This window comes from Saccopteryx leptura, chromosome 3, assembly GCF_036850995.1.
Source record: "Saccopteryx leptura isolate mSacLep1 chromosome 3, mSacLep1_pri_phased_curated, whole genome shotgun sequence".
NCBI lineage: Eukaryota > Metazoa > Chordata > Mammalia > Chiroptera > Emballonuridae > Saccopteryx > Saccopteryx leptura.
The window spans coordinates 111,311,471-111,336,707 of record NC_089505.1 but is presented as its reverse complement, the minus strand read 5'-3'; the positions used below and the strand labels follow the sequence as shown (position 1 = coordinate 111,336,707).

The 25,237-nt window shown below is 46.6% G+C and overlaps 1 protein-coding gene across 4 annotated transcripts in view; it reads left to right on the top strand.

Moving 5' to 3' along the window:
* Positions 1-25,032, top strand: part of OSCP1 (organic solute carrier partner 1) — a 34,686-nt gene extending 9,654 nt beyond the window's left edge. For 2 of the 4 annotated variants that reach the window (XM_066375876.1, XM_066375875.1), the window contains 9 exons: positions 2,906-3,060; positions 10,628-10,795; positions 11,515-11,595; positions 15,837-15,940; positions 16,381-16,509; positions 18,830-18,899; positions 20,428-20,567; positions 21,865-21,928; positions 22,126-25,032. In XM_066375876.1, coding sequence (XP_066231973.1) covers positions 2,906-3,060; positions 10,628-10,795; positions 11,515-11,595; positions 15,837-15,940; positions 16,381-16,509; positions 18,830-18,899; positions 20,428-20,567; positions 21,865-21,928; positions 22,126-22,242 — 1,028 coding nt within the window. In that variant the 3' untranslated portion in view covers positions 22,243-25,032. The remainder of the gene's footprint in view (positions 1-2,905; positions 3,061-10,627; positions 10,796-11,514; positions 11,596-15,836; positions 15,941-16,380; positions 16,510-18,829; positions 18,900-20,427; positions 20,568-21,864; positions 21,929-22,125) is intronic. The other 2 variants (XM_066375877.1, XM_066375878.1) reach the window with 2 other exon arrangements.
* The last annotated feature ends 205 nt before the right edge of the window (positions 25,033-25,237 follow it).

Sequence of the window (25,237 nt, the reverse complement as noted above, 5' to 3'; positions counted from 1 at the left end):
GTAGGCCCACCTCAACCAAGCATGAGATAAAACATGTTGTGAGATGCAGCATGTTCATATGTGTCCTTGTATTCGTTCCAAATAATTATATGAGAGGTGGGACCTTGCATACTGGGTCCCAACCATAGAACTGCCACTTGCCCCTTGGGACATTTGTGGGCACTGCTCTGCCCACAGGGATATGGCCTGCTGTGCTCTCTTTCCAATCAGTGAGCTTTCTGGATGTTCTTGTGCAAAGTGCCATGGTGATATATCGCTATTCACGTCCCAGAGGGAAAGGCTTTGTTTTGCTTTTCACTTTACCAGAGTAGCTAACAATCTCCTTGCATCTTTCTTTTAAAACTGATTTATTTCTTTGGTCTAAGCTATTTTCCTAAGGGTTTTAAGGGTTTTAAGACCCGAGAGAAATGACTCAGTACCTAGGTGAATGGCAACCATTTGTAAGCATTTACATAATTAGAGCAGATGTGATTTTTTTTTTTTTTCTTAAATGAGAAGCAGGGAGGCAGAGAAGGACTCCCACACGCACCCCGACCAGGATCCACCTGGCAGGGGGCCATGTTCTGCCTACCGGGGGCCGTTGCTCCATTGCTCAGCGACCGAGCTATTTCAGTGCCTGAGGGGAGGCCAGGGAGCCATCCTCAGCACCTGGGGGCAACTTGCTCCAACCAAGCCATGGCTGCAGAAGGAGAACAGAGAGATAGAAGGGGGGGAAGCAGATGGTCATTTCTCCTGTGTGCCCTGACCGGGAATCGAACCCAGGACAACCACACGCTGGGCCAACGCTCTACCACTGAGCCAACTGGCCAGGGCCATGATTTTTTTAACTTGAATTCTTCCTCTTTGACACTCTCCCCCCACCCCGCTGGCCTACATAAATCTGTGGAAAATTCAAGTTCTGCCTTTCGAGGCCTCGTGTGGCTTTTCAGTTGTGCCTGTTTCCTTGCCAATTCTGCGTTTCACACAGGCTGCAGTAAGAAAAATGTGAGAAACCCGGCTTCCTGCAAGTCCTTGCTTGTTTAGGTCAAAGGCAAAAGGCTATGTATGAAGCAAGCCCAGAAGTTGTCTCCAAGCGGTCCACATGGTGTGTGTGTGGGGGGGGGAGGGGGGGTATGTTAGTGTACATTTAAGGCAAGCTGCGATGGGCTGAAATTGTCAGATGTGAGGGATAACCTGTGTTGGTAACGGATTTGGTTCTTCCTGACTATTAGGAAGGAGTCTAGAATAAAATCCAAAGGTCAAGTGTGAGTTCAACACTTCTGTAAGGAGTGTCAGTTCTTTTGTGCCAAGTGGTGGGAGTCCCCTTCCCCCTCTCTGTAGTCTTTCCATTTAAGATTTAAATTCATATAGAATTGTATACCTGAAACCTATATAATTTTATTAACCAATGTTACCCTAAGACAATCAAAAATAAGAGTTTTTTAAATTGCCCTGGCTGGGTGACTCAGTGGATAAAGTGTCGTCTGGGCACACCAAGGTCATAGTTTCAATCCGATAAGAGAAGCATAAGTACACAATGCTAAATGGAACTTCAAGTTGATACTTCTCTCTCTCTCTCTCTCCCTCCTTCTCTCTCCCTCTCCCTCCTCTTTCCTTCCCCCTTTCTCTCTCTCCCTTCTTCTCTCTTTCTCCCTTCTTCTCTCTCTTTCCTAAAAAAATTTTTAAATAAGAAATCAATTTTAAAATATTTAAATACAGCCAGCCCTGAGCTACCCCTATCCCACCCCCTCAAAAATGGTTTGAGATGCTCTAAAATGCTGACCCGAGCCTTCAGAGTACTTCTATAAATTCCTTAAAGGTAGAGAAAGTGCCTGAAGTCATGACCTCAGTGCTCTACCCTGCTTCACTTTCTAAGATATATGGCCACAGTCAATACCCGGTATGTCCTTGATGTGGCAAAGGAAGCATTCGTATCTTTCAGTAATAATCACTCATGTTTAATAATTGATTTTGTGTAATTATTTTAAGTAACCAGCTTTCTTTCAAGTTTATATATATATATATATATATATTCTTAGCATCCATATTCTCTCACCTTTAGGTAGGGATGTATATGGTTTAATTAAGAATAATCTGTGTTCAGCCATACTTGTTTCTATTTCTTATACCAGAGGGTTTTCTAGACCTCAACTAATGATATTTGAGCAGCAAAAGAATACCAAAATGAATGAGTAAATGAAGAAATAGAATTACAGACACTTTGGCTTATACATACCTTAGGACCTTCTATTCTCACTAGATGAAAGTTTTCCATTTGAACAGTATGAGACATAGCCCTACAGTGTAGTGTAATATCAATATTAAAAATCAAATGTAAAAATTAAGGCATTCTAAAATGGTACTAATCTGAAGTACATGTCTTGTAGAAACATTAGAAATATTTTCATCTCTAACCAGTGGGTAGACTTGTCTATTTTCATAAAATGTTTTGCAAAAAAAACCTCAATTACTATTATTGGTCCCATATTTATAAAATTTAACTTTAAGTAAAAATGTTATAGATTTGCAAAACAAACAATAAAAGAGTGATGCTATTCTCATGTTAAGAAAGAAACCTAATCTAAAAGGTTGATAGGAAGATTTTTTAAAGAAAGAAGGAACATTTCCCCTATTGTCAAGTGAGATAATGTATGTAAGAATGGTTTGTAACCTCTGAAGCACAACACATGTGTACACTGTCACATTTGTGTTTGCTCTAAGATGGTCTCATAAAGCACGCTGGCCCCTGCCTTCTGTTGAAACATCGGTGTGCTTTCTCCCCAGGGGGTGGATCTCACCAAGCACATCAGCATCCTCACTCCCGTCGGCCTAGGTCCTCCATCCCATTTGTACACAGAGAGCATTTCCTGAATAAAGCTTCCTCCAGTAATTCCTTGCTCAGCTGTATTCCCTCTTGTCTCTACAGTTCTTCATGACATCATCTTAACCATGTTCAATAAAACCTTTATAGAGGAATTGTTCAAACCCCAAGAGCTCTACTCCAAGAAGGCGCTAAGGACTATCTGTGACCGCCTGGCTCATGCCTCCATTATGAGACTGAACGAGGCCAGCATGGATAAGGTGAGCAGACAGTTGCCTCTATGCCTTTGATTGCATTTCTTGTATCTTTTGTGGATGATCGTAGACTGTAATCCAATGAGATGATGTATGCAATGGTGCCTTGCCCCAAAAATGGTTTTGTAAATATTAGTTGTTGAGTTTCAGAGTTGAAAAGGACCTCAGAAATTATCCTTACGAATCTCACCATTGTTTATGTCATTCTACTGGCCCAAAGAGAGTGCTGGGGTTTTTTTGTTTTTTGTTGTGTTTTGTTTCTTTTGAGAGAGAGAGGGAGAGGAAGGGAAAGAGAAAGAGGGAGAGAAACATGGATTTATTGTTCCACTTATTTATGCATTTACTAGTTGATTGTTGTACGTGCCCTGACTGGGGACTGAACCTGCAAGCTTGGCATATTAGGACAATGCTCTAACCAACTGAGCTATCCAGCCAGGGCCAAGAGTGCAGGTCTTCATGCCAATATTTATGATAAAACCCTAAAAACTTTAATTCTGCTTTATTCTTGACAAATCTCATCTCTGACAACCAGACATTTGGGGGGGGGGGGGTTTGTGGGGGTTTTTATTTGTTTGTTTTTGTATTTTTCTGAAGTTGGAAATGGGGAGGCAGTCAGACTCCCTCATGCGCCCGACCGGGATCCACCTGGCATGCCCACCAGGGGGCGATGCTCTGCCCATCTGGGGCATCTCTCTGTTGCAACCAGAGCCATTCTAGCACCTGAGGCAGAAGCCATGGAGCCATCCTCAGCACCCGGGCCAACTTTGCTCCAGTGGAGCCTCGGCGGCTGCAGGAGGGGAAGAGACAGAGAGAAAGGAGAGGGGGAGGGGTGGAGAAGCAGATGTGCGCTTCTCCTGTGTGCCCTGGCCGGGAATGGAACCCAGGACTCCTGTACGCCAGGCCGACGCTCTCTACCACTGAGCCAACTGGCCAGGGCCTAGACATTTTTTTAAAGCACGTTCAAAGCTGTTCAATCTTTACTTATAATATGAATATATCTATCTCTTTGGGAAATAAATTATTAGGGCACTATGATTTTTAAAATAATAATTCCAAATAAATAGTTGCAAAGAATAGATGAATCTCCTGTTTAGAAAAATTTCAAATAATTTATATAGATATTCTGTGTTCAAAAAAGGAGAGCAATACTCCCTACTCCTTATGTGTAGGCTGTACTTAGTAACTTCCTTCCAAAGAGGACAGTATGGAAAGGAGGGAAAAATCAGTTGGAAAAACTGACAAACACTTCCTCAACCAGGTGATCAAGGTCAACACCACCAGTGGTGAGTCATTTGGTAGTGTGTACCGATACAGTGTGACGAGGTTAGCACCTTACCTGTGTGATCTTCCGCCCCCAACCCCACAATCCTAGTCTAATCATGAGAAAAACATCTAATATCATTCAGAGGTGATGTTATAATATATCTCACCAGTCCTCAAAACTGTCAAGGGCACCAAAAACAAGGGAGGTCAGAGAAACTGTCACAGCTAATAGCAGCCTGAGGTGAGCTGACAACTAAATGTAATTTGGGAACCCGGAGCAGAAGTAGGACATTAGGGGAAAACTAATGAAATCTGAACAAAATATGGACTTCAGTTAATTTTCTTAAAATAATAATTTTTTTTTCAAGTTCCTCTATTGTGTGGATTTTAAAATCATGACAGTGAGGCCCTGGCCAGTTGGCTCAGTGGTAGAGCGTCGGCCTGGCATGCAGGAGTCCCGGGTTTGATTCCCGGCCAGGGCACACAGGAGAAGGGCCCATCTGCTTCTCCACCCCTCCCCCTCTCCTTCCTCTCTGTCTCTCTCTTCCCCTCCCGCAGCCAAGGCTCCATTGGAGCAAAGTTGCCCCGGGCGCTGAGGATGGCTCCATGGCCTCTGCCTCAGGTGCTAGAATAGCTCTGGTTGCAACAGAGCAATGCCCCGGATAGGCAGAGCATCGCCCTCTGGTGGGCATGCCGGGTGGATCCCGGTCGGGCACACACGGGAGTCTGTCTGACTGCCTCCCCATTTCTAACTTAAGAAAAATACAGAAAAAGAAAGGGGGGAAAAAAGAAAAAAGAAAATCATGACAGTAGTGGGCCCAACCCGTGGTGGCGCAGTGGATAAAACGTCAACCTGGAATGCTGAGGTCGCTGGTTCGAAACCCCAGGCTTGCTTGGTCAAGGCACATATGGGAGTTGATGCTTCCTGCTCCTCCCCCTTCTTTCTCTCTCCTTCTTTCCTCTTCTCTCTCTAAAAATTAATAAATAAAATCTAAAAGAGAAAAAAATATAAAATCATGACAGTGGATGCCATGCATGCAAAATCAATGCTCACTTATTGCTGGTACCTGGAAACCTCAGGGAGACAGACTACCTATAATTGTGTCCTCTTACCTGCTGCCACTTACCTTTGGAAAGTTACTTTATTGCCCTGAGTCTCCATTTTCTCATCTGTAAAATGGGGATAACAAGAGCTACTTCATCAGCCCTGAGAGGATTAAGTGAGAAACATACACAATAACACACATAGGCCTGGCACATAGTAAATGTTCAATAAAATGTTAATTACCTGTTCGGCTCTCTGTGCTGTGCTCCCTCTGCCTTTAAGAAGGTTTAGGCCCTGGCCGGTTGGCTCAGCGGTAGAGCGTCGGCCTAGCGTGTGGAGGACCCGGGTTCGATTCCCGGCCAGGGCACACAGGAGAAGCGCCCATTTGCTTCTCCACCCCTCCACCGCGCTTTCCTCTCTGTCTCTCTCTTCCCCTCCCGCAGCCAAGGCTCCATTGGAGCAAAAATGGCCCGGGCGCTGGGGATGGCTCTGTGGCCTCTGCCTCAGGCGCTAGAGTGGCTCTGGTCGCAACATGGCGACGCCCAGGATGGGCAGAGCATCTCCCCCTGGTGGGCAGAGCTTCGCCCCCTGGTGGGCGTGCCGGGTGGATCCCGGTCGGGCGCATGCGGGAGTCTGTCTGACTGTCTCTCCCTGTTTCCAGCTTCAGAAAAAAATTTTAAAAAAAAAAAAAAAAAAAAGAAGGTTTAGATTTCCATAGAGAAAGGACATAGAACTTATAGTCAAAAGACCTGGATTCAGGTCTTAACTTTACCAGTTACTGGCTGTGAGACTCCATTTACTGCACAGCTCTAAACTTTCATTTCTTCATCTTATTCTTGTTTCTATCCTTATTCCTAGCATGGTGTCCTATATACAAAAGCAACTTAATGTTTGTTAATGATGGCAGAGAGTCTCAAATGTATATCTTTAACATCATACACGTTTGTGCACGCGCACACACACACTAGGCGGTTCCTGTTATATGCCACTTTCTGAGTGAAATGTTTAGCTGCATGTTGGAGAAATGGGATTATGTAGAAAGTTCTAGCAAATGCCCTGTGATCTGCTCATCCTGAGTTCAGATCTCACCCTGCCACTTTCACTATGTGAAATTAGGTATTTTGTTTTTATTTATTTATTTATTTATTTTGTATTTTTCTGAAGTTGGAGGCAGTCAGACAGACTCCCACATGCGCCCGACCGGGATCCACCCGGCATGCCCACCATGGGGCAATGCTCTGCCCATCTGGGGCGTTGCTCTATTGCAACCAGAGCCATTCTAGCGCCTGAGGCAGAGGCCATAGAGCCATCCTCAGCGCCTGGGCCAACTTTACTCCAATGGAGCCTCGGCTGCGGGAGGGGAAGAGAGAGACAGAAAGGAAGGAGAGGGGGAGGGATGGAGAAGCAGATGGGCACTTCTCCTGTGTGCTCTGGCTGGGAATTAAACCTTGGACTCCTGCACGCCAGGCCAATGCTCTACCACTGAGCCAACCAGCCAGGGCCGGTATTTTGTTTTTTTGTTTTTTGTTTGGTTTTTTTTTCCGGTATTTTGTTTTTAAACTTGGGATAATATCTAGCTTGTAGAGTTCTTGTGAATGTTAAATGGGATCAATGAGGCAATGTACTCAATGTGCTTGGCACAACGCTCCGGTGGTAGCAGTTAATATTTTCAGTCCTGCCTCAGATGAATCTGTAACCTCTCTCCCAAACTGGCTCTTCTGTCCTCTCTCCCCCAGACTTCCCTGCTTCCACTAGTAGCATCATCCTTCTCCCAGGCTTTAAGTTGGGATTGCTGTAGTCCAGGGGTCCCCAAACTTTTTACACAGGGGGCCAGTTCACTGTCCCTCAGACCATTGGAGGGCCAGACTATAAAAAAAACTATGAACAAATCCCTATGCACACTGCACAGATCTTATTTTAAAGTAAAAAAAACAAAACGGGAACAAATACAATATTTAAAATAAAGATCAAGTAAATTTAAATCAACCAACTGACCAGTATTTCAATGGGAACTATGCTCCTCTCACTAACCACCAATGAAAGAGGTGCCCCTTCCGGAAGTGCGGCGGGGCCGGATAAATGGCCTCAGGGGGCCGCATGTGGCCCGCGGACCCTAGTTTGGGGACCCCTGCTGTAGTCATTTTGGACAGCCCTCATCTTTATACCTCAAATGTATGTAGTCGGTAGCCACCATGTACTGACAGCTTTTCCTTCTAAGTATCACATGTTCTTTTCTCTGCCTTTTCCATTCCCACCATTTCATTCCAGGCCTTGAGTTTGGGTTGTTCCAACAAAATTTCTTTCATTTGCTCAGCTGTTGTTATTACTGCAAACCTATCAAGGGCCAGACTTTAGCTAATCTCCCCAAATCCAGTCTCTCCCTGCTCTCACATCTCATCATTGCCAGACTAGCCACTCGTTTAGTCTCCACTTTTATCATGTCAGCTCAGAAAATTTCAGTGTCCCCCTAACTGCTACCACATGTAGTCAGAATTATTTTGCCTGTCTTTTTAAAACTTTTACTATTCTAACTTTGCCATACTTTTTAACTAGATTTCCCACCATCTAGTAAATGGTGGGAACTGTCCTGTCCAGGCTTCTCATTCTCCCAGGAGAGTAGTAACTCATAGCTGCCTCCAGGCCCTCATGCATGCTGCTCCCCCTACTGCAATGTCTTTCCTCCCCCTCAGCCAGTTTGAAACCTTCTTCTTTCTTAGAGCCTATCATGACCATTTTGGTCCTCACCTGTTTCTCACCTCTGGTTGTTTATGGATGGTCATACCATACATGGCGCTTGTTGGTATCAAGTATGTATTTTCATCATTTAAAATTGTTCTTACACAGCCCTGGCCAGGTAGCTCAGTTGTTGAGAGCGTCCTCCTGATATGCCAAGATTGCGGGTTCAATCCCTGGTCAGGGCGCATACAAGAATCAACCAGTAAATGCATTAATTAGTGGAGCAACAAATCAAAGTTCCTCTCTTTCTCTCTCACTCTCCCTTCTTCTTTCTCTTTCTAAAAAAAAATTAATAAAGCGTGACCAAGTGGTGGCACAGTGGATAGAGTGTCAGACTGGGACACAGAGGACCCAGGTTTGAAACCCCAAGATTGCCACCTTGAGCATGGGGTTGCTAGCTTGAGTATGGGAACAGAGACATGACCCCATGGTCACATGCTTGAAGCCCAAGGTCGCTGGCTTGAGCAAGACATCACTTGCTCTGCTGCAGCCCCCCAGTCAAGGCACATATGAGAAAGCAATCAATGAACAACAATTAAGGAGCTGCAACAAAGAGCCACACGAAGAATTGATGCTTCTCATCTCTCCCTTCCTGTCTGTCTGTCCTTATCTGTCGCTCTCTGTCTCTGTCACAAAAAAAAAAAAGTCAATAAAAAAAACCTGTTAGCCCTGGCCGGTTGGCTCAGCGGTAGAGCGTCGGCCTAGCGTGCGGAGGACCCGGGTTCGATTCCCAGCCAGGGCACACAGGAGAAGCGCCCATTTGCTTCTCCACCCCTCTGCTGCGCCTTCCTCTCTGTCTCTATCTTCCCCTCCCACAGCCAAGGCTCCATTGGAGCAAAAATGGCCCGGGCGCTGGGGATGGCTCTGTGGCCTCTGCCTCAGGCGCTAGAGTGGCTCTGGTCGCAACATGGCAACGCCCAGGATGGGCAGAGCATCGCCCCCTGGTGGGCAGAGCGTCGCCCCCTGGTGGGCGTGCTGGGTGGATCCCGGTCGGGAGCATGCGGGAGTCTGTCTGACTGTCTCTCCCTGTTTCCAGCTTCAGAAAAAATGCAAAAAAACAAACAAACAAACAAAAAAACCTGTTAATTGTTCTTACACAGTTGTAAGAATTTATACTCGCCACTCTCACACTGCCATCTCCCGTCCTCCTTTCAGCAGCTCTGCAAAAATGGGACGTTTGGGACTTTTTTTTTTTTTTTGATCTTAAAAAAAAACCTTTGTTCTTTAATGTCTTTTCCACAGCTAGTTTTGTAATAATTTCTTTTTGCAATTTTTAAAGTAAGATATAATTCACTTAACATAAAATTTCCCATTTTACAGTGTACAGTTCAATGATTTTTAGTATACCTATAATGTTTTATGACCATCACCGCTATTTCATTAGAGAACATTTCCATCAGTCAATGGTGATGTTCTCTGTTTCATTTCTGATCTTAGTAATTTTAGTTTTCCCTCATTTTCTTTGTCAGTCCAAGTACATAATTATCACTTGTCTAGCTAAAGGTTCGTTGCTCTTTTCAAAGAACCAGAATTTGGCCCTGGCAGGTTGGCTCAGCAGTAGAGCGTCGGCCTAGCGTGCGGAGGACCCGGGTTCGATTCCCGACCAGGGCACACAGGAGAAGCGCCCATTTGCTTCTCCACCCCTCTGCCGCGCCTTCCTCTCTGTCTCTCTCTTCCCCTCCCGTAGCCAAGGCTCCATTGGAGCAAAGATGGCCCTGGCGCTGGGGATGGCTCTGTGGCCTCTGCCTCAGGCGCTAGAGTGGCTCTGGTCGCAACATGGCGACGCCCAGGATGGGCAGAGCGTCGCCCCATGGTGGGTGTGCCGGGTGGATCCCGGTCGGGCGCATGCGGGAGTCTGTCTGACTGTCTCTCCCTGTTTCCAGCTTCAGAAAAATGCAAAAAAAAAAAAAAAAAAGAACCAGAATTTGGTTTCATTTGTTTTTATTGATTTTTCAACTGTCCATTTCATTGATTTCTACTCCAAGCTTTATTTTCCTTCCTTTTCCTGGGTTTGTATTTAGTTTTATCTTCGTTTTCTAGTTTCTTAAGGTGAAAGGTTATAGACTGGAGAACTGGAGGCCCCTGCTGCTGTGAATTTCCCTCTGAGCCCTGCTTTAGCAACATTCGAGACTATTTTTTGGGTGTGAAAACTCAGGCTTGGAGAGGTGGGGAGGCTTGGCCAGGGCCGTTCAGCTAGTCGGTAGCAATGGAGGACCTGATGTTGGGTTTTTGCTCTCCAACTTCAGCACCTGGTCCAGGGCCCCACGCTGCCAGCGTTTTTCAACATGTTCCATCATCAGTAAGCTGACAAGAAATCCTGGTTTTCCCAGGAATGTCCGAGTCTAACCCTGTTGTCCTGGCCTAATCATATTATCCCGCTGTTAAGAGGGGTAGCTGATATGGTCACCCGAGCTGTGTGACAAATACCAGTACTGGTTTTCAGTAAAAATGCTTGCCTGCTTCCTTGTTTGGAGGTTCTGACATCTGCTTTTATGATCCCATTTATTTTGTTCATGGATGGGTTGGCAGCTCTATGACCTGATGACTATGGCTTTGAAATATCAAGTATTGCTGTGTCCCCGTCCCAAGGATGTGCTGCTGGTCACCTTCAATCATTTAGATGCCATCAAGGGATTCATTCGAGACAACCCAGACCTCCTGCATCTAGTGGACGAGACTTTCCGGCAGCTGATTAAAGTAAGATACCAGCCTGACCTGTGGTGGCGCAGTGGATAAAACGTCGACCTAGAAATGCTGAAGTCGCCGGTTCGAAACCCTGGGCTTGCCTGGTCAAGGCACATATGGGAGTTGATGCTTCCAGCTCCTCCCCCCTTCTCTCTCTCTGTCTCTCCTCTCTCTCTCTCTCTCTCTCTCTCTCTCTGTCTCTCCCTCTCCTCTCTAAAATGAATAAATAAAAAATAATAATAATATAAAGTAAGATACCATCAGTTAATGACCTCTCTGCCCAGTACTTGCGCTCATTCATTCCTCTGTTAAGAATGAGAAGATTCTATGACAGAGAAACCCTAAAAATCTCCAAGTATCCATTTTAGGAATATAAGAGGTAATTATCATCTCATGAGCTCTTACTATAGCCTTCAAAATTGGGAAAGCAATGATACAGAGCCTAGCCATTTTCTCCTTCCTTTCTGGAAAAGGGTTGGCGGTGGATGGTCTGCCAAGTCTTGGAGAACAGCTTTGCCGGGTCTGTGGAGATGGGAGAGGCGGTGTTTCCCTGCTCAGATGTCCCAGTGGGGTTTGAGAGGAGCAGTGCGGGCTCTCCTGCTGCCCTCCTTCCCCAGCAGCTGAGTGTCTCCTTGCTATGGCTCCCATCCCGAGCACCCACCTACCCTACCCGTCTGCACTTTCCTCTCACTTCTGAAAGGGAACTGTTTCCTGTTGCTTCGCCCCTGCAGATATACAGCAGTGTCTCTGCGGGGGAGTTCCAGCTGATCCGGCAGACGCTCCTCACCTTCTTCCAGGACCTGCACACCCGGGTGAGTGCGTGGGCAGCCCAGGGGCACCCTGCCACTACTGTCCTAGGGACACAGGGTGCCAAGTAGTCAGGCAGGCAATGGCTGAGATTGCCCAGGCAGTGATGTCCTCAGTGTTTGGTTCCATAGTGATACACTTTGTGATAACAAAGCTCAACAGTTTTTAAATGACCCAAGGAAGACAATGGCACTGCCACTCCTTCCCAGTTATCCTGTGTGTCCCTTCCCTTCTCCAGAGGCAGTGTGCTCCAGAGGCACCATCCTGATCTCAGCGGCAAAGCCTTTTCCCAGACCTTTAGTACTGTTGGCCTCCCCAGTGTCTGATGCTGTCAGGTGGCTGCCCTGCTACTCCATGAAGTGCTCGCCTTTCCCAGACTGTCACGCCCCATACATCCTGGTCGTCCCTAACCTCGTCCACCTCTGTGCCTCTCACTCCTTCCTCTCCATTTTCCTTTCTCTAAACCTCCTCCTCCTGTCTCTGCCCACCCCCTGCTCTTTAGGAATTGCTCTCCTCTCCACTTTCCGGCTCTTTTACCCGGTACTCCTGAGTCTCAGCTCTGCCCTGCCCTTGCCTCAGCCCTGCGGTCTAGACCAGCATCTCCACCTGAAACTCTCCACAAGGGGCCGCCAGTGCCTACAATTTGATGTCTGTGCCTAAACTGATCTCCACAGTTCAGGTCCTGCCTCAACTTCCTCATTTTTTTTGAAGGCACCATCATTCCTTCACTCACTTGGCTCAGAGCCAGAGCGTGGCTTCCGAGTCTCCTTTTCTGCTCATCATCTAACTGCTGCTAAGGCCCCTAGAGTCTGCCTTTCCAGTGTCCACGTCCTCTTTCCGTTCTGGCCACCATGAGCCTAACTCAGGCCCTCAGACCTCTTATTAGCTGTTGCCTCCCAGTTGACCCTGCCTCCTCCTGTCGTGTCTGCTCCAGACAATTCTACACCTTAACTTTTAAAAACATATTTCTGAGCTTCTGAAGTTAGGGCCTGTCTCTCTTGGACAGAACTTTGTTCCTTCCCATAATTTAACACACATACGGGAAAGATGGATGATATGGCAAAGTGAGCCCAAGCTCTGGACCCCAACAGTCATGTTTTTTGGTCAGCACAGCACCATGACCTTGGGCAATAGATGTATAGTATAGAGCAATGCTTTTCAACCGCTGGTCCACAGACAGGCCCACTGGAAATTTCATGCCCGTCCAAATGTTATATGAAGATTATAGATGCAATGATCTCAAGTGGAATTCGCCTGTGGTCAGGGTGAGCTCTGCCTTAGTGGTCCCCGAAATAATTCTCTTATTTTCATCGGTCCCCAAGTGTAAAAAGGTTGAAAACCACTGGTATAGAGTGCTTCTGGAAGGATAGACAAGAAACTGATCATGCCTGACCAGGCAGTGGCGCAGTGGATGGAGCATTAGACTGGGATGCGGAGGACCCAGGTTCGAGACCCCAAGGTCACCAGCTTGAGCGCAGGCTCATCTGGTTTGAGCAAAAGCTCACCAGCTTGGACCCAAGGTCGCTGGCTCGAGCAAGGGGATACTTGGTCTGCTGAAGGCCCACGGTCAAGGCACATATGAGAAAGCAATCAATGAACACCTAAGGTGTTGCAACAAAAAACTGATGATCGATGCTTCTCATCTCTCTCCATTCCTGTCTGTCTATCCCTATCTATCCCTCTCTCTGACTCTCACTCTGTCTCTGTAAAAAAGGAAGGGAGGGAGGGAGGGAGGGAGGGAGGGAAGGAAGGAAGGAAGGAAAGAAGGAAGGAAGGAAGGAAGGAAGGAAGGAAGGAAGGAAGGAAGGAAGGAAGGAAGGAAGGAAGGAAGGAAGGAAGGAAGGAAGGAAGGGAGGGAGGGAGGGAGGGAGGGAAGAAAGAGGGAGGGAAAGAGGGAGGGAGGGAGGGAGGGAGGAAGGAACTGATCACAGTGGTTGCCCCTGGGAGTGAAACTGCGCGGAGGACAGGGGTATAAGAGACACTTGGGTTCCATTGGATACCCTTCTGTTAGATCAGAGCTGTGGTTTCTTCATTTAGTTAGTTGGTTTTGCTATCAAATCTAAAACCTATCAAGACTGTGTTGAAAACAGAGAAAATCTGTATAGGCAATAACAAATTGCAGCCAAGCAGAAATACCATTAAAGACCAGACTTGAAAAACCAGCCAAATGTTACAGATCAATGGCTGAATGCTGCCAGGATGTGGGAATCCTGTTTCTCCTGATGAACGTTCTGGTGTTTCATCGCTTGCCCATTTAGCAATTAATGCTTAATGTATTTTATGGTTTAATATATTTCGATGACTTTGTTATAGACTTATTATTAGGAATATCTTTTCATTACAATTAATTTTGTTTTATCAGACTTGAGAAATCAATAATGGCTGCTTATGTCACTACAATTCATACCAAAATGTCCAAATGTGTACAGTCTTGATAGCATGATATTGAGTTTTCAATATTTTAAAGCAATGCAAACTTTAATCTTATTTGTGCTTTCATATTTTTTATTTTAGTCAATGGCTATTAGAGATCTTACTTTACATTGAGGTTATTATTGCTCCAGGCATAGAAAATATAATTATTTATGAGGATTAAAAGTAAAATTGATCTCAGAGTTGGAATCTATCTTCCCTGGTCCGTGGAGGGAAAATAACAATCAAGGGCTAGACATATTCTGTTTCTTCTTTTCTTTTGAATTTCATTTTTTAAATATGTTACACATGCATGTGTCCAATTAGACTGTAATACTAAGAGTATTAGATATAATTTATTGAGCACTTACTATGATAAGTGCTGCTGTGATAAATGCTTCTTGTTCATTATCCAATTTAGTTGTCACATTAACCTACTGAATAGGGACTATTCTACCACCAGTTTACCAAAAAAGAAAATCAATGCACAGAAAGGTTGTGTAACTTACCAAAAACCCAGAGCTGAGGAGTGGCCCAGCTGAGAGGTACCCCACACAGCCTACCACCAGCATGCTAAACTGGCAGCTTACAAATTCTCATCGCCTTATATTTTCACTAATATCCTCAATGATATTACAAATATAATCTTGTAGAATCTTAGAGTTTGAAGGAACTTTCTAGTAAATCTCTTTTGATAAATGAGTAAGCTAAGATCAAATAAAACTGATTAACTGCTACAATATTTATGGGACTTAATATGACCAAGACCTCAATATCGAGTGCACAAACACAGCAGTAGAAACCAGCATAGGTATTGTTTTCAGTCACATAAAAGAACCTCAAACAGCCCTGGCCGGTTGGCTCAGCGGTAGAGCGTCGGCCTGGCATGCGGGGGACGCCGGATCGATTCCTGGCCAGGGCACATAGGAGAAGCGCCCATTTGCTTCTCCACCCCTCCCCCTCTCCTTCCTCTCTGTCTCTCTCTTCCCCTCCCGCAGCGAGGCTCCATTGGAGCAAAGATGGCCTGGGCACTGGGGATGGCTCCTTGGCCTCTGCCCCAGGCGCTAGAGTGGCTCTGGTCGCGGCAGAGCGAGCCCCAGAGGGGCAGAGCATCGCCCCCTGGTGGGCAGAGCATAGCCCCTGGTGGGCGTGCCGGGTGGATCCCGGTCGGGCGCATGCGGGAGTCTGTCTGACTGTCTCTCCCCGTTTCTGGCTTCAGAAAAATACAAAAAAAAAAATAATAAGAACCTCAAACAATTGCCAGCTGGATTTGCCTACTCCAGCCCCTTCTCACCATCCCAGCACAGGGCTAAGACTGCGTGCTCCACAGTGGGAAACGCAAGGGTTGGTTTGAACCCTCAGCTCTGCCCCTCTGAGCTGGCTGGCCTTGAGGACATGTCTTAACTTCTGAGCTGCCAGTTCCTCATCTGTGAAATGGTGATAATGATTTCTTATAGATGAAGCCTAGACGCTATATGGAAAGTTAGCAGGGAACCAAGGAATGGGTGTAGAATTTGGAGTCCTCCTTGGTTTTGGATCCTGGCCTCGTCTCTTTTCTCTTTGGGCAAGTCACTTTACTCTGTGACCCTCAGCTTTCTCATCTTTAAAATGGGGGTAATACACATCACCTAGAATATTTGCTGTGAGGCTCAAAAGAAGTTCTATTTGTAAAAACACTATAACTCTGCAAGTGTTAGCTATGGTGAGTTTTTCTCTTACTGTTACAAACTCACTAGGTAGCTTTCCCAACTCATTGCACCCTTCCCGTCCTCACAGTGCTGTGTCTATGAAAATATACCAAGAAAAAATGACAATAAGTGTATTTTTTTTCCAGGTGTCCATATTTCTAAAGGACAAAGTTCAAAATTCTAATGGTCGCTTTGTGTTGCCAGTGTCTGGGCCTGTTCCCTGGGGGACTGAAGTTCCCGGACTCATCAGGTGAATTCTCAGCAGTAATTGTCAGACCTTCGTTTGGGGTTCTGGGAAACCAGTATGCAGGCCACAACACAGAATGCAGCACGGTGGGCCCTTCCTTCCTTCAGTAAGGCACAGCAGCTAGGCAGTCAGGTGCTCGTCACGGCTCTGCCCTTAGCAGACACTCGAAGCAAGCCACCCAGTTCTCCAGGATTCATTTCCTCCTCTATTAAATGGGCTCATTTGTTTTCTCCAACCTGAGGATGAATAGATAATAATGCTCTCAAGTGCTTACATAGCACCTGGCATAGAAGATGTACTCAGTAAATATTATTGTATCATTATTATTACCATACCAGCATCTTTCTCTTGAAAGAGTACATGAATTCCTTTTTGTCCCATGGTACAAAGAATAAAGACGCCTCCAGGAAGAACATTCCAGCATGTCATACTTTGTGTTGCAGAATGTTCAACCAGAAAGGCGAAGAGATGAAGAGGGTAGAGTTCCAGCATGGTGGGACGTATGTTACCGCACCAAAGGAAGGTTCTTTTGAACTTCATGGAGACCGAGTGCTGAAACTGGGAACTAATATGTAAGCATGTTCTCCCTTTGTGAATGAATTCAAGTCCAACGGAGGTCAAGTCATTCATTTATTTTTTTAGATTTTTTAAAGTTGATTTTAGAGAAAGAAAAAGGTGGGGAACAGGATGCATTAACTCATAGTAGTTGCTTCTCTATGTGCCTTAATCAGGCAAGCCTGAGGTTTCAAAACTGGCAACCTCAGCATTCCAGGTCAAACCCCCCCCTTTTTTTTTTTTTCTTTGAGGGTTAGGGTGAGGTATAAGTTGAGGGTGATGGTGAAGGTGAGGGTTAGCGTGAGGGTGAGGGTTAGGGTGAAGATTAGGTTGAGGATGAGGGTCTCAACCCCCTTTTTTTTTAAGTTAGTGGAGGGGAGATAATGAGACAGACTCCCACAAGAGCCCCTACTGGGATCCACCCAGCAACCCCCTGTCTGGGGCCAGTGCTCAAATCAACCGAGCTATCCTCAGTACATGATGCTGTCACTTGGAGCCATCCTCAATGCCTGGAGCCAACACTCAAACTAGTTGAGCGAGCCACTGGCTGCAGAGGGGAAGAGAGAGAGAAGGGGGAGAGGGCGGGGAAAAGAAGCAGATGATCATTTCTCATGTGTGCCCTGACTGGGGACATCCACACGCCAGACTCTATCCAATGAGCCAACAGGCCAGGACCGCCAGGTCCACCCTTTATTCACTGAGCCTCCACAGGTCAAGTGGAAGGTCGCTTCATTTAAAAAACCAGCTTTGCCTGACCTGTGGTGGCGCAGTGGATAAAGCATCAACCTAGAACGCTGAGGTCGCTGGTTCGAAACCCTGGGCTTGCCTGGTCAAGGCACATATGGGAGTTGATGCTTCCTGCTCCTCCCCCTCCTCTCTCTCCCCCCTTCTCTAAAATGAATAAATAAAATCTTAAAAAATAATAAAATAGCCCTGGCCGGTTGGCTCAGTGGTAGAGCGTCGGCCTGGCGTGCAGAAGTCCCGGGTTCAATTCTCGGCCAGGGCACACAGGAGAAGCGCTCATCTGCTTCTCCACCCCTCCCCCTCTCCTTCCTCTCTGTCTCTCTCTTCCCCTCCCGCAGCGAGGCTCCATTGGAGCAAAGATGGCCCGGGCGCTGGGGATGGCTCCTTGGCCTCTGCCTCAGGTGCTAGAGTGGCTCTGGTCGCAACAGAGCGATGCCCCAGAGGGGCACAGCATCGCCCCCTGGTGGGCATGCCGGGTGGATCCCGGTTGGGTGCATGCGGGAGTCTAACTGTCTCTCCCCGTTTCTAGCTTCAGAAAAATACAAAAAGCCCTGGCCGGTTGGCTCAGCGGTAGAGCGTCGGCCTAGCGTGCGGAGGACCCAGGTTCGATTCCTGGCCAGGGCACATAGGAGAAGCGCCCATTTGCTTCTCCACCCCTCTGCTGCGCCTTCCTCTCTGTCTCTCTCTTCCCCTCCCGCAGCCAAGGCTCCATTGGAGCAAAGATGACCCGGGCGCTGGGGATGGCTCTGTGGCCTCTGCCCCAGGCGCTAGAGTGGCTCTGGTTGCAACATGGCAACGCCCAGGATGGGCAGAGCATCGCCCCCTGGTGGGCAGAGCGTCGCCCCATGGTGGGCATGCCAGGTGGATCCTGGTCGAGCGCATGCGGGAGTCTGTCTGACTGTCTCTCCCTGTTTCCAGCTTCAGAAAAATGCAAAAAAGAAAAAAAAAAAAGAAAAATACAAATAAATAAAATAATAATAATAATAATAAAATAAAAAACCAGCTTTGCTCTGGTTGGAGAGCTTAGTTTGCTGGAGCATCATCCCGATATGCTAAGATTGTGGGTTCGATCCCCAGTCAGGTCACATATAAGAATCAACCAATGAATGCATAAATAAGTGGAACAGCAAATGATGTTTCTCTTTCTCTCTCTCTCCCCCTTCCCCTCTCTCTCTGAATCAATCAATCAGTTTTATTTTAAACATTAAAACCATCTTGACTTCTGCTGTGAAAATCCTGCTGACAATTGGAGTGATTTTCCCTTAGATACAATGCATGCAGCACCCTGCCATTTTCAAAGAACACCTAAGATTTCCAAACACAAGGTAACTCAACAGGTTTAAAAGATAAAAAAATTTAAGTGGCCACAGAAATTCAGAAAGGCATGGTGCTTCTACACAGCTTCCCAGGTACTTTCCTGGGGAAGAAGTGAAGTTTGAGCAGTTGACCACTTAGTTGTAATCTGTACTCCCAGCACCTTTCCCGATGCTTTTAAACATCTCCAAATAAGAGCTGTGAGCTCTGCTTAGGGGTCAGAAGGAAGTCTGTGTAAAGAGCGGGACAATGGTTTCACAGTTTTTGCTTGAAAAACAGGTACAGTGTGAACCAACCTGTGGAAACTCATACATCTGGTGCATCAAAGAACTTTGCTTCAGAGAAGCAGGTGAGCTTCCACCTCCCTTACTTATCTTCTGAGCTTATCTCTAGATACAAAACTCTGGATGGGGAAAAGGGTGGGAGCTCTAGATTTCAAAGCTAGCCAACATTTCCCTCATTGTTTGCAATCTCCTCGATTCAGTCTTATAAGTATCCAGGTTTTTAATTGTAGTTTCCCATGGAGACCTTCAGTGATTTGATTCATTAAGTAATTTTAGGCTTGGCTCAAACACCATAATTAAGTGGGAACCGCACACCAGGACATGTGAAATTAGCATTATGCCAATGCCATTAGGTCCGTGGTTGCTGCCTCCAGCACCCGTGTGTAACCTGGTCATTACAACATTCCTTTTCAGTACTTGCCTATATAATGATAGCTAAGTTCAAAATGGGGTTTGAGGTTCTCTGAATTCCATCTTTACCAATTTTCACTGAACTAGCTACCGGGTCACTATAGGACAAATCGTGGAGTATTCAGTTACTCAGCAAACATTCGTTGAACTACATAATTCTATGGGCTGAGTACCCAGGGACACAAAGCTGTCTTTAGCCTGGTCTCATCCTGAATGGGCTTATAGTAGTCTGGGAAAGACAGTGATAGAAGCCAATAACTTTAACATGGTGGAAGCAGAATTCACTGGGTATTCTGCACAAAGACACATGTCTGTCCCGTGGGACAGGGGCAGAGGGCCAATCAGGAAGGCTTTCTGGAGGAGCTGACATTGATGTGGAGTTCTAGAGTGGGTAAGATACTAAACAGCTGAGAAGGAGAAATGGGCGTGCAGATCGAGACGACAGTTTGAGCAGAGGCACCAAGGAGCAGGGGGAAGCAGGGAGCCAGCATCTTGCCCACATGACTAGATCACTGCCTAATGGAGGCAGTAGGCCCGAGATTCAACTATACAGGGTCGCTGGGACCTGATTAGGAAGGGGCTTAAACAATTTGGACTTTGTCCCTTAGGCAGGAGGCGGAAGGATTTATTTCGAGCAAGAAGTGAGATGAGAACTGTATTTTAGAATTCTGGCGGCAGAGTGATGGAAGAGGCAGAGCAGGGGAAGGCTGGTAAGAGAGCCCTGTTAGAAGGGGCAGGGTTGAAGTGGGCAAGGCAGAGAGGAGGGAATGGATTCAGGGTGTGTTCACCATGGTCACCACCTGAGGGCAGTGTGGTAGCACCTATGGAAGGAGTGGGCTGGCCCTGGAGCCTTCAGTTTGAGGGAACCAAACTGACTGAGGAGGAAGCAGTGTTCACCTCCTTCAAGGAGGAAGGTAGTTTGAGGACAGTGGGGATCCCTGGGGCCTTCCACTCATCTTCAAAGTGTGAAAATCTCTGGTTTGCTGCCTCTGCTTCTGAAGCATATTGTTTCTCTTTTAGATAAGCCTGTTTTCTGTGCTTTATTTGGACCCAGTTCTTCCCAGAAATAATTTAAACAGTTATTGTTTTGCTTTATTTTATAATACCACACTGGGTCTCTGGGTCTCAGCAGGAAATATGATCGCCTTCATGGAGCTAAAAATCATGAAATTTTTTCTGCAGCAAAGCACTGCTCCAAACCCTCTTGCTAAAGAAGAGCTGAATTTCTTGGCCAAGCTGATGGGAGGAATGGAGATTAAGAAATCCAGTGGTCCTGAGCCAGGATTCCGGCTGAATCTCTTTACCACCGATGAAGAAGAAGAGTATGTTTTAAGTCTGTTTCTTTAAAAAACGTATATAAAAACCCTAAGTGTGCTAAATCAAAAAAGTGACCATTATAAACCAGTGACATATAAACATGGATGTAAAGATCGCAAATGACACACCAGCGTCCAGTAACCTAGTTGAAGAAAAATCCACCAGAATTAAATAGCCTGAACTTTCTGAATTTCATTCAAAAAATATGTAGTCCTGTTGTTTTACTTACACAGCACAGCTGACCCAGAAGTATTAGAAGTCAAGATAATCAAATTAAGAAAAGTCTGTTAAGAAACCAGGGGGGCCTGGCCTGTGGTGGCCCAGGGCATAAAGCATCAACCTGGAACTCTGAGGTCGCTGGTTCAAAACCCCAGGCTTGCCTGGTCAAAGCACTTATGGGAGTTAATGCTTCCTGCTCCTCCCCTGCTTCTCTCTCTCCGTGTCTCTCTCTCTCTCTCTCTCTCTCTCTCTCTTTTTTAAAAAAAGAAACCAGGGGGAGGTCAAAGGACAGTATCTTTGCAATTAGACAGCCTCCCCTCAAACCAACGGTGGCAGTAATTCACTAGAATTTATACATTTATTATCTCATGTGTGGCAAGTACTATGTGGTAAGTGCTGGGGACACAAAGATGGAGTGTATGACCTAGAGCCTGTCCTCTGGAGCACCCCGCATAGTAGGAGAACAAACATGTACATGAGTTATATCAGTGCCATCAAAATGTACTAATGCAGGCCCTGGCCAGTTGCCTCAATGGATAGAGCGTCAGCCCGGCGTATGGACGTCCCAGGTTTGATCCCCAGTCAGGGCACACATGAGAAGCGACCATCTGCTTCTCTTCCCCCTCCATCTCCCCCTTCTCATTCTCTTCCCTCTCACAGCCAGTGGCTTGATTGGTTTGAGTGTTGGCCCCAGACAGAGATTGCCAGTCTGGGTGCATGTAGGAGTCTATCTCTCTGTCTCTCTCCTCCTACTTTTAAAAATGCACTAATGTGGGACGGAGTGATTACTTGCACCAGCCGGTTGAAAGAGCTGGCATCTGAGCTGGGTCTTGGAGTTTGCCAATCAAAGGAAGGGGAAAACCTTCTTGACAGAGTTCAGTATGTGCAAAGGTACAGAGACATAAAAGGACATGACTTTCTGGAGTGTGGGAGGCATTGGTTGGCAATATGGGGCACAAAGCTGAAGGGAAATGGCAGAAAATGAGGCAGAGAAAAATAGGTTGCCAAATTATCAAGTGCCAGGTTGCCACTCTGGCAGAGAGAAAACTGACCTTTGACTCATTTCTCTTCCATCTCATGCAGACAAGCAGCGCTAACCAGGCCAGAAGAGTTAGCCCATGAAATTGTCAATATACAAGCTATTCAGGTGCGTGCAGGAAATTCCTCAAGTCAGATCTTTCCCTTCCTCATCTTGTGATAACTTTGGACTTCAAAGGCCTTACCTTCTCCTCTCTAATCAGTATGTATATAGTCCCTGTTCTGTCAAACAGGTGAGGAACTGACATGCATCACAGTGCTGGGATGAAAATCAAATACCAACTGCATCTCTCATTTCTCTAACAGGACCAGCAAAGGAACCAAGAGCTGGCTCGGATCATGGGGGAGTTTGAGGTCACGGACCAGCCAAAGTGGAGCGCTAGCAAGGGGGACGATTTGCTGGCCATGATGGATGAGTTATAGCTGTGCTGACCAGGCACGCCCCTCCCACCGCAGGAGAGGCTGCCTGATGAGGACTTCGGGGGATGCCCCAGGGAGCAAAAGGATGCTGCTAGTTTTCTACTGAGTGAAGCCATTCCCTCTTGTTCCTGTTTATGTTGGAATGAACTGCCCAAGTCTGTCTCAGGGAGCACACTCTCTGGAACACACACACAGACACACATATTTTCAGCAAAATATATTTGAGCTTTTAAATTGGACCTTTCCCATTCTCCTTCTGGTTTTATAACAACCATTCCAAAGCATCCTGGACCATAAGTTCAAGCCTTGGAGTTGGTAAGGGACACCCATTGCCGCTTTCAATGATGGCTTTCCTGGAGGGACCTACAGCTCACAGATGCCCACGAATCATCACAAAACTTCAGAGCTTTCTGGGATGGATTCTACCCTGTGAGTTTGAAATAAATGGAAAAGGCAGTTGCCTCAAACAGTGGGAGCCCAATTTAGACAGCCTTCCACCTGGCACATAGGAGCTCTAACCTCAGGGGCAGGGGAAGCGAGGCAAGGCAGTGTGGCAGAAACACTCGGCCGGGTCCCACGCAGAGCTTGCGGGCATCTGGAGCTCTTTGCACAGCTCTCTATCCAGGTGTGGTGTGGGCTTCTCCCACTGGGAGATGTGCACCAAGGAAGGAGCCGGCTTTTCCACATGATGTATATACTCCTCATCCTCAGCCTTTCTCGGCCACTTAGTGCTCTTGCCTTCTAAAGACACCCAGCATGGTGCGCCAGGACATCTGTCTCTGCTTCATCGTCAGAGGCCAAGCAGAGCCTTAAGTTGGACACCGGGGAGGCGTGCGTGTGAGTCATTTTCCCTTCCATGTACCAGATGAGCTACTTCCCTGGGCACTATGCCAAATCTAACTGGGATCTGTGTAAAATATCAGACCGGGCTGCCTTTCTTGTTTCAGGAAGGCACGTCAGCCTGGGACTGAGTAATTGGCGGGCTCCTGGCCAGCCAACAGCCAGAGGTGAAGGTCCATTCAGCCCTATGGAAGGAGTATCTAGAATGCAGAGGGTAGGAGAGAAACTGAGCCGAGTTGGCCATTGCCTGAGATTGGACTGACCACAGGGAACACTCAGGCCCCTCACACCCTGGCGAGAGTGGAGGCAGACAGTTCTGGAATGTGAGGGCCAGGAAAACTGTCCTTTCGCTTGCCAAGACCTAGCATTTGGTTACAGAAAGGTAAATCACCAAATAAATTTAATTTGCTTCCTGCCTGTGAAAGTTACACTTCTTTGCCTACAAAGATGCCCCAAAAGGTTCGTTGGGGAGGAGAGACATATCTTGCTGTGAAATGCCTGTTACACGCTTGCAAAGTGCCTTCTGTTTTAGTCTCTTTTAAGCAATCTGGCCATCACTTGGGGTGGCCTGCCTGGCGGCAGATGAAGGGGAAGGTTCTGTCCTGTTCTGAGTTTGGCTCCTACCATACTGCCACAGACCTGAACTTCACTGTCTGCCCTGAGCATGTCCTGGGACCTTGGAGGTCGGCCACAAGCTGAGAAGCAGCCGCCTCCTCCCTCCTTCTACTCCAGAGCAATGCTGAGGGTTTCAAATGTATCTGTACTCTCTGTAAATAAACAAGATACAGATCTCTGGTAAGGCAGCCTGTGATGAGGCAATCTTTTGAGTTTCATGTCTCTAGACTTGCACAAATATTGAGAAAAACAAGTTCATTTGCATGGTGGTTCAGGGCATCCAGCAAAAGCACGGGAGTTGAGAAGAGGCAAAAAAAAAGGAAGCTAGGGATTATACCAGCAACTATGTGGCCTAGGTACTAACAACACATCAGTGTTGGTTGAAAACCAGGCCGTGGGGTACGGGGCTGTCACACACCGTGCCCGGTGGGCTTCAAGGGCAGGCATGCTGTGGTCAGTCAGGACACTTGGCTCTGGCCCTGTCCCTACGGCAAATTCACTGTGTGTCTTAGGCAGCTGCCCTCGCTGGACCTCTGCTCCCTCGTCTGTAAGAACGGGAAAGGGCAGGTTCCCAGGCTCAGGCTGGCTTACCCTCACAGGTTGCTGACTTCAGTTTCCTGGGCCTGCCCCAGGTGGGGCCTGAGAATGGAAATGTTCACCCATGCTGGCCCCAGCTCCCTGCTTTGGGGGTTTATCCTCTCTCCTTCTGGTCTTCTGTGACTAATCTCTTCTCAACTAAGTTTCAAACTGTCCCATTCTTGTGCTTATCAGGGTTGGACTGCCCTCTCGATATGCAAGGCAAAGCTCTAGAAAAGCCTTCTGAATGCAAGTTCTTTAATGACTCCCAGAAGAGAGATGTAATAAAAATTGAGAGAGGAGAAGAGCAAAGAAAGGGGGCAGCAAGAGTGTGTGCTCAGTTCTAAGAGGCAAGTTCCCATGTAGTCCACATAGGGATGGAAGCATTTTAAAGTAAACTCACTTTTTGCCTTAGATATATAGATCTTGGTAGGCAAGAAACAGACTTCAGCATGGTGACTAGATCCTGGAGACCCCCCTGTCCCCGTGCAAACAGGGCCAGGTTCCCTCCTCCACTTCCTTTGGTGTATCTACCACTCTGGCGTACATCCAGTAGAGACCAACTCAAGCCACAGGAAACCGCAGAAAGAGAAATGCACGTTTTAGAAAACATATATATCTTATCACATTAGCGAATTGTAAAGACCCAAATTTAAATCTGAAAACTAATCAAGAAATGTTTACCTGAAACCTGTGTATTCTTATTAATCAATGTCACCCTGTTAAATTTAATTTTCTAAATAAAATTTTTAAAAATTAAAATGATTAATTAGTTAATTAATTTTTTAAAAAGAAAACTAATACAACCTTCACCTATCCCTTCCTCCCTTCTAATAATGCCCTGGATAACTCCTTTTAAGCTGCTGAAGTCATGGGCAGCTGATCATAGACAGAATTCACAGGGACTGGGCCAGGAAACCCCTTCACAGTTGAATCTTCCCCTGCACATTTTCATGATCTGGTGAGA